The 9,606-nt window shown below is 37.1% G+C and overlaps 1 protein-coding gene across 1 annotated transcript; it reads right to left on the reverse strand.

Moving 5' to 3' along the window:
• Positions 1-362: 362 nt before the first annotated feature.
• Positions 363-9,351, reverse strand: LOC139733988 (phospholipid scramblase 1-like). The gene is made up of 8 exons (XM_071644794.1): positions 9,113-9,351; positions 7,831-7,908; positions 6,986-7,062; positions 5,713-5,843; positions 4,862-4,982; positions 2,849-2,951; positions 2,069-2,127; positions 363-1,157 (listed from the first exon to the last, which is right to left on the reverse strand). The coding sequence occupies exons 1-8, from the start codon at positions 9,321-9,323 to the stop codon at positions 1,116-1,118; spliced, it is 822 nt and encodes a 273-aa protein (XP_071500895.1). The 5' UTR covers positions 9,324-9,351; the 3' UTR covers positions 363-1,115.
• Between the last annotated feature and the right edge of the window lie 255 nt (positions 9,352-9,606).

The following is a 9,606-nucleotide window of genomic DNA, read 5'->3' on the forward strand; positions in this document are numbered from 1 at the left end:
TGACTCATGGACCTGTTTTCAATGTCGAACTCGTGGGTGTCGGTCTATTGGGATGACCCCATATTTACGTGTTGACTGTTGATGGGCGTTAGAAGATCTTATATCCCGCCTATACTCCTGCAAAATGATAGCGTACGTACCATTGTACAGCACTTCATATCACTGAATACTTACAAGATATTACAACATCCATTTGTAAAACGATATCAGGGCCGAGTATATGGTCTCTTGAATACAATTTGATTATCCAAGTTGAAGTTGATCACTTGTTTGCATAAATTATGTTCCAATGCAAGGCAAATGGAAGACAAAAAAAAAGTTTGAAGGCAAATAAAAAGAAGTTTTACGATACGATTCTCACAAAAAATATATATAAAGAATGGTATTTAAAGCTACAGATCACACATGTAATTCTTCCACTATAACTTCCACCAACCGGCATGGTAAGTCCTAACTTGGTATGGACACTTTTCAACAACGCTCAAAGACAATTCGAATATCGGATACATTAGTTTTTAGTAACTACATTCACAAAGTGCATGACACTAAACAGTGTCATGACATCATAACCACTGTTCTAACTTTCTCGACTTCTGAAGTAACTCACTTACTACACGATTCTTCCCTCGTGAATTATGTCTTTAATATCATAGTACGTGACAATAGAAATATAATTATGTGTATAAAATATTTGGTATTCCTTACATAAGTCGACTAAAGACCAAACAATGAAAGACATGTGTCACGCTCATATCCTATTCTGAACTATGCATACAAAACAATCATGTTTCTTTTAATACAATTGTAAAGCACACCATAATATAAAGTACCTCCCTCACATGAAGCACGAATTGTCCCTGATCATTTTACCTTGTATTAGCAGGTCAGCCTTGTAGTACTACATTCAGCCATTGATAGAGTTTAAGGTAGAGATTACTAGTATGTGATGATCCAACATTCGTAGTACTGTGACAGAGAACAGAGGTGTCACGTTAAACGGTCATAAGCGAATAAAGACTATAATGACACATTGGATGAAGTGTCATGATGTAATGACGCAAGCATAATATTCCAACGTCAGTGTGCGAAGACGTGGCCAATTTGAGTCACCATAATTATTGATTATTGTTTTGTTGATCCTCGAAAAACATGAAGTCCTGCAAAGGAGAGAGATAATAAAGCGGGTAAATAACTGCGCAATTGGAATGTTGAAAAAAAAAATTTCTTACACTGTGCAGCTGCTATAGGAACATGGATCTGAAATATCACAAAAAAAAATATGCGTGCACCAAAATGTATGTTGCCAAAGAGTGACAATATAAGTGCCTCGAATAATGTAACACTTTCAACAACAACCAAAAAAAAAAAAATAAAATTGAAGATATACTCGCAGTATGTCTCAGAGAAAGGGAATAACAAAAACACACAAAAAAAATAGCAACGAAACTGTGGATGCAAACCTTAAAATATATATTTTACGCTTCAGTTTTCACGATCTCTTTTCGCGTTCTTTGTCTTTGTAGTGTTTTTTTTTTCTCACATTGTTCTCTAATCGTGTTTCATTCTGGGAATGTATTGTCTATTCTGCTATTGCCGTGTTACCCTCATTAACTGATAATCATAATTCCACAAAAATCTTACTTGTTTGTTTGTTTATTTTAAGATAGACGCGTAATCACGTAAATCGCCTTATCGTGAAACGAAATAAATACTTGCAATTGATTTCGTCATCATTCATTTCATCAAAGAGAGAACGTCTATCTATTGATGAAAGAGAGACGTTTATGTGCATTTTAGGGTCAATCTTGCAGACATGTTGATATAATTCTATTTTATTTTCCATCAAAGGAGAAACAGTATGCCCTTTTCATGTACCATGTGTCACGTCTTGGAAAGGGAATACCGATGAAGCTTTTACATTCTCTTTTCGCTCAAAATGGGAAAAATGATAACATGAATAGAAGCAATTGAGCGATGGGAGATGAAACATAAAGCTTTGTATATCATAATATATTCCACAATCTCTTCCCTCTTCAGCCCCACCGAACCATAAAAAAAAAGAACTCACGATAAGGAATACAGCTGCCAGGAGGGTCGCCTTGACATTAACGTGGAGGTCAGCGGGGACTAGAGGGAAATCAAAATAATAGAAACACGTACTATGATGCAGGAATGCAAAAAGGTAGAGCAGAGCACTATTAAAGGCAAATACAAGAACAGAAAATGAAAACGTATGGTTCTTGTGCTGAGACGATTATTACAAATCGTTTACACTGCCAGCTGCTTCTTCATGTTCTTCCAAAATTTCTTCTCCGTCTTCCCCTCCTTCTTCTTTACAATACTTTTTCTATTCCTATCGTTTTCAATAGTTTGAATACTACGATTGCTGAAGATGAAATCACGGTGTTCATCTCGTTCTGTCATGAGGATATTACCACCACTGTGATGATCATTTCATTATTTTCACCATTATAATTATTACTATTATTTCAGTAGTAGTAGTAGTAGTAGCAATGGTAGTAGTAGTTGTAATAGTATAGTATAGTAGTAGTAGTAGTAATAGTAGTAGCAGCGGTAGTAGTAGTAGTATATAGCAGTAATATGTAGTAGTAGTAGTAGTAGTAGTATATAGTAGTAATATGTAGTAGTAGTAGTAAAAGTAGAAGTAGTAATCACCATTACTATTATCTTTATTGGTGGTAACGTCATATAACGAGGTTGACAGTTACATCGTGCACCTATTGGAAATTGAACACCGCACCTTCAGTTTGTGAGGCCAGAGGCTTAACGCGATATCCATAATTTTTATCAGTCATATCTTATTTTAGTTAAACATTCAGGCACTCACATGTTATCCCGAAGTTGTCTGCATCGGTGAAGGAGGCCTTGAAACATCCGGGCCATTGCTTGGATACCTTACCGACTTGCGTCGCCTTGTCCGCAGTGAGAACCTGAACACGACAATAGAATAAACATGATGCCAAATAAAACATGATGCAAAGTAGAATGCAATCTTATTTGCATAAACATTTCTATCACTCAGAAGTGTTATTACCGATCCTGAAGAGGACCCTACCATTACCATCATGCTAGCATTGGTACACACCTACTTTATCCCATTTCATTTTAATCCAGTTTATTTCACTCATCATTTATAAAATGCACAGAAATACCAAGACATAACTACAAACATAAAGAACATATTTGCTAATCATATGAAGAGTTTGTTTGCAAAAACCGATAAGTCCATTTTTGAAGATTTTGAAGTACGGTCTCTGTCATAAAGTACAAAATAATACCTTTTAAATGATATATTGGTCACTACATATAAAGGTACATTTTTGAAGTTATGGTTAAAAGAAGCACAAATTTTCTTATTAATCTCTTTATTTTTATTGACCTTTAATCGCAAATATCTCCATTTGGCAAATATGGACTTATCGGTTTTTGCAAACAAACTCTTCATATGTTTAATAAATGAATTACTATCGATGAGGAACACCATACATGATACGTCTGGTCCATGGACGCACGCACTATGTAGGACTCAAACCCATCATTTACTAGGGCAAGTATACACAGTCGTTATCTTAGCATTCTCATGTAGTTTCGGGGGTATAGTATCAATACTTCAAAAGAAAAATACGTTGTAATAGTGTACTGTCTTAGTGTTGTCTTGTAGGTGACTTTGTCGTTCTTCTTTGCTTGCTTGTTTCACTGTCTCCTCACTCTTTATAATGCACTATAGCATATTCATTTATGTACTTATGTGTAGTAATTCTCTTGATTATTGATTTGCAAGTGTATTAAAGGTATCGTTTACCATTGGGAGCAGTGATTTACAAAATGTTCAAGTTATCACATAATTATGATCTATATATGTGTAGGTCAGTTGTATCACAAGGCATAAGTATAGAATATAAGGAGATATCACTATTTTTTCTCAATAAACCATAACTGTAGACGGTTGTTCTATAGAAACAATTCTATTATAACTATCGTTCACATTGTATACATTTAACAATATACTAAACATTTCTTATACTGATTAACATTTAAACAATGGTTGTTTCTATATCCTAACTTACATTTTAAAACTATTTTGAATCACTGAAGCTTTTTTTTTCATCTGCAAATGGTAAATAATACCTTTAAGTATATTCACTTGCTTCTTTACCTATTCAGATATCATCATTCAAGGTGCTGCTGTAGTATGGAAGCTAACAAAATACAATTAATGGAAAATAAGAAAAGACACCGACAACATGGCTTAAGATTTGTATGGTTGTTGTTATTATTGTCATTATTATAGTTATTAATGCTATCATTTTATTTTTACTATCATTATTGTTAATATCATTATTATCATTATTGTTAATATCATTATCATTATCATCGTATAATTACTAGACTTATCACCACTTTGATTTGAAGATAATTCTTATTATCATTATCATTTTTATCATCGTTATTATTGCTATCATTGTCAATATCATGGCGTTGATTATGAGTAGTGCACTCACGGCAACTGATTGACAAATTGCCCTACATCGACGTAAATAAGCACTGAATTGATCAGTGTTTTAGTAGTAGCCATGATAAGAAATCACGGGCGTACGTACTCGAGCAGGATTCGAACCTACGACCTCCTGATCTCCGGACAGGCGTGTTGGTTGCTAATCCTTACATCATGAAGCGGGTACTGCGTAATTATTCAAATACATGCATGAAACTCTTCCGTCGAGATGTTTTTCATTGCAACAGATCGACAAATTGCCTTACATCGACGTAAAAAAGCACCGAATTGATCAGTGTTTTAGTAGTTATGGTATTCAATAATTTTGAATTATAATGCACTCACATCAAATACAATGTCGTCCTGGCAGCAGATATCCTGACACATGCAGTACGGTCCTTTAATCTTCAGCACGCAGTTCTTGTCCTGGTCCAGGATGTCGATACGCGGTCCAAGGAAGTATTGCCTATAGCGATGACATCATGGAGGACAATTAGGAAAAGAAGAGGGTTTATACAAGATCTAAACTCATAATAAACAAATATATGAATGAATCATTTCTGATTGATAAGGATAAGTAGATTGATACCTTAGTGTACAAGGCTGATATAAAGCAAATGTCATACGAAATTTGAAGAAAAAAAATATTTGAAAAAGAAGAGAAAGATAATGTCTTACCACGACTTCCTCAAACGCTAAAGCCAAATTTCTCAATTCTATCACTAGCAAGCACTCCCGAAATATACAAACACAACACACACTACACAGGGGCAGCGGAGCTTGGGAGGGGTGGTATGATTTACCCCTGGCACCCCCCCCCCCCCCCCCCCCCCCACACACACACACACAATTGCACTTGAGAATCAGAAGCCCGTACTTTAATTCCCATGTGATTATTCACTGACACTTTACCAAGCTCCATAGTGGGATTTTTGTATATATCGTAATTCTGTGATTAAATCAAATTTCCCATTCACAAAAGCAAGAAATCACCTCTAGCCCTATTTCACTTTTACAACATATCACTCTGATAAGAAATTAATGTAAACTACCTTTCAGTTAATTCTGTAATCAAATGAGAGTCGACTCCTATGGGCCAACTCTTTCCTCTTATTTCTCGTTCAAACCGCGGACTAAAATTCATCTGATGTCGACAAAAAGATCAAAAAGTCTGAAAAGGGTTCAAAGGGTCTTACTGCTGACGGACGTATCCAATGACGGTGCCCACCGGGGCTTCAACCTGAACGACGAATCCACACGAATCCATATGCGCGCACCAAGGGCAGCCGGCGCAGCACATGAACGGCCGGACCAGTCGGATCACCTCCTGTAGCGCGTTCGGGGCATAGGGTGTATCGGCGTAAAAAGGAGGAGGAGAAGGAGGAGGAGGAGGAGGAAGAGGAGGAGGAGGAGGAGGGAGAAGAAGAAGAAGAGGAGAAGAGGAAGGGGAGGAGGAGGGGGAGGCAAGCACAGAGATTTTCCTATTAGTGAAGTGGTATAGCGATATACAGTTGTAAGAGCGATGGCATTACAGTTATGGTCCTCTGGGAGCTTTTGGCGATAGTCAACAGATGTATTTGTTGTTACAGTGATAATGGCGATGCGTAGAAGTAATGGCATTAACCTTAGGTGTACATTGTAAAAGTAGTTGTGACGTTATAATGACACAGATCAAGGAATCCTGAGTACTTTGCTGGATGGCATGACGATAGCCATTATTTAATTTCCGAAAGGAGGACTAACGGTGTAACGTTTTTGTTACTGTCAATCAGAGTATAGACCACGGGGCATATTGCGTGTACTCTCTTATTTGCATAATTATTCAATAATCATTCACGATTAATAATCATTCACGATTAGCTATAGGTAGATGTGAGTGTGGCACGTGCATGCTGGACTGGACCATCTACCATATACCGATCTTCTCCAGATCAAGATCTACTCCTACACTTTATACAACTGAGTCAGTCTACGTTGCTGTTATACGTATTTTAACAAATACTTAATATATACATACAAGTGAGTTTCTTTGTCGAGCTAGCAAGCAATGAAGCATGCCAAACCACCCAAGAACAACGACTGAATCAAGAGACGAACTGAGACTCACATTATTTCGACCATTTTCGACTTATCCAACGATTTATACGAATTGGTTTTATTCGGACGCTTGAAACATGGCACATGAGTATACCGACGGTCCATGTTAAACACCCTTTTGACTTCTAGGTCCGTTCCTCTATGATGTACATCATTCTATAGACAAGATTTACAGGAGAGGGCAAATAAGCACTCACGCAATATCTTTCATTTCTACCTTTGTGTTCGTTAAATATTTCACTTGGAATAATTTTGTATTCTACCTTGGAATATGTCGCGTGTGCCTTTAATAACGCAATACCAGATAGCACTACATCATACTCACACGCATGCACGATCAAAGTGTATACTGTAATGTCTTTTTGGGCATACCCTTTGTGTATTGTCCATGATGTGCATGGTAAATCCACGTCCGGGTCCACAGCATTGGCGCATACAGAAGTCGGATTCTTCAAAAGACAAAAATCAATACAAACAGAAAAAAAAACATGAATTAAGCTGATTTTATCTCAATGAAGAGAGATGAAATAAAAACAAGACTTTGCTTGAATCAACTCCTCTGAATGTATTAAAGTACTTTTAACATTTTTATGAATACGATATTCTATATGATATTGACGCTTGCGTGAAAGTATGGTACTTAGTATTATTCTACGTTGTTATAGCAAACTTGACTAGGAAGAACTATCTGGCAGTCTGGATGATAGCCCTATTCAAAATAGTAAATATTTGCATTCAACAAAGTACTTGTTTTCAACACTCAATTTGGAAAATGAACAACATATGTTAAAAATGGAAAGTATACACACGTATAAATGCATTCAAGATTAGGAAAAAAATTGGTATCTATGGAATATTCAGATTGTATTGTTGTTGTTATACAGAGACATTAACAAGTTGGTGAAGTTGATACTCATTTTGGCGCATTTCATAGCCTCATGTGGTCCATCGTGTTAATAAGACGAAATCAGAAGGCACTTTTTTTTCTTAGCTCTCAGCAGCTTGCACAGTTCTCATTTTCATGAAAATACCCTAAAATTCAATGAAAAGATGTAAATAGTGTAACATAAGTGCCGTTTACTCAAAGTGCGATCGCAATTATGAGGAGTAAATAACACGCATTTTGATCGATACATCGAGTTTTTACAACATGCAGGTATTAATCAAGTACAAATAGCATTTTGGCTGAGTGACTAATGACGGGGGATGGGGCTTACCTTCGACAGCGAAGTAGACTTGTTGGCCCAGACTGTTTTTGATGGCGTATTTGTTCTGCATCTCAAAGCCGGTAAACACTTTGTGAAAGAATGAGAGAGAGAGAGACAGAGAGACAGAGAGAGAACATCATGATTATGTTTAGTTCCGATTAGTCACGTGAATGCGAAATAAGCTTTGGAATAGCCGTTGTCATTGCATAAGCACAGTAGTCAAGTGGATCAGACATTAATGCGATAAAAAAAAAGTTACGCTCGATCTGCTTATAGAATCTGTGCTTTAAATCAAGCGAAGTGTCTTTATAAAACAGACTAACGATCAGGATTGATCTCACACTCAATAAATCGAGCGTAAGAATCGCAACTCTTTATAAGAGACATGACTCTGGGTTGATATCTCATCGTTTTGCGTCATTCTTGGACAAGATATTTTGGTTCAAAAATGTCCTTTCATATAAAAAAGGTGACTATTACGACAGTGTCCCCTGATGATATAAAACAGTAGCAAAATCGAAGATGCTACCTCAGATAGATAAGACTATAATTACTGTCAAGGTAACAGGTGCAAACGCCGATAAAAGTTTGACGACAATATTGAGGATTTGAGGGAATAATGATTATGCAGTTTGCCCTTCGTTTTTTCACTCTTTTTCTTTGCCACTGTCCTCATGACTTTGATTAAATTATACGAACTTTGAAGCAAACACAGAAGCAATGTGTTGGCCTAACATGACATTCTCTTCTGTAGTCTGCATTTGGCGAAGTGTACTGGAAAGTAAGTAAAATCTTCTATCCAGATTTTTTTTTTCAGCAATTAGCCATAAAGAGTTTTTTGGGTTTTTTTTTTCTTGTCGCTATTACTCTCAGTGAAAAAGATTGTGTGAAAAGGACCATGTGAAAAAGAAGGAACTAGCCTCGAATTTGAACCGGCGTCACCTAACTGCATACACCTCGGTTGATGTACCACATAGCTGGAGCCAGTTCATCATGCCAGTTAGGCTCAGTGGTAGTGCCACTGCACGGTAAGCAGTAGGTGATATTATGGGTTCAAATCCCACGTATAGTTCCCTCTTTATCACTAACTTGGTTTTTACATCGAGCACACGATCTTATTCACGGAGAGTAACACCAATAACAAACAAAAAACAAACATACAAACAAACAAACAAAACAAAACAAAACAAAACAAAACAAAACTAACCCTCTGTAACTTCCATCTTCTGAAAAAAAAAAACACACACACACAAAAAAGACAAATTTCCTTCAGTCAACAACCGTTTCATACTTTCAAAGAGCTCGATGATCTGGTGGACGAGCAGTTGGTCTATCTGGCTTAGGTACTCAAGCCCCGGCGGGACACCCGTTACGGCTGCGGGTGCTGGCATCCAATTGACTGGCGCCTTTCCGGGCGGTGGCGCCGCAGCAGGCTGAGCGGTCGCTACGGGGTTCATCATGACTTGCTCCGTGTTCGCCGGAGCAGGCGGGGGCTGAGACATGGTCGACGTTACCAAGGCTCGCTAATCTCTGCAAAGAAATTTCCATGTGAGAAATGGAAGACGAACAGTTAGATTATAAACAGAAAATAGATTATCGTCTGAAAGGGAACATCTAGTGAAAATACAAGTTGACTTTTATTGATTCATAACCCTGATCATCACTTATGTGGAAGAAAGAATACTAGCTGAATAATTTATGTGCCATATGCTCTACTGTAGTATTTCTCCTTTTTTTCCTTCAGATTACTAAGATGCGCCCACAAAGATCCTCTAAACCAAGAAA

The sequence above is a fragment of the Diadema antillarum genome, unplaced genomic scaffold (genome assembly GCF_040938485.1).
Source record: "Diadema antillarum isolate AM-2024a unplaced genomic scaffold, OU_Dant_1.0 seq00000507_RagTag, whole genome shotgun sequence".
Lineage (NCBI taxonomy): Eukaryota > Metazoa > Echinodermata > Echinoidea > Diadematoida > Diadematidae > Diadema > Diadema antillarum.

Coding starts and splice junctions, on each gene's coding strand:
- LOC139733988 (XM_071644794.1), bottom strand. CDS start 9,323: ATGTCTCAGCCCCCGCCTGCTCCGGCGAACACGGAGCAAGTCATGATG. Junction 4,983..5,712: donor ATTGGATACGTCCGTCAGCA/GTAAGACCCTTT, acceptor TCATCGCTATAG/GCAATACTTCCTTGGACCGC. Junction 2,128..2,848: donor AGACAACTTCGGGATAACAT/GTGAGTGCCTGA, acceptor ATTTCCCTCTAG/TCCCCGCTGACCTCCACGTT.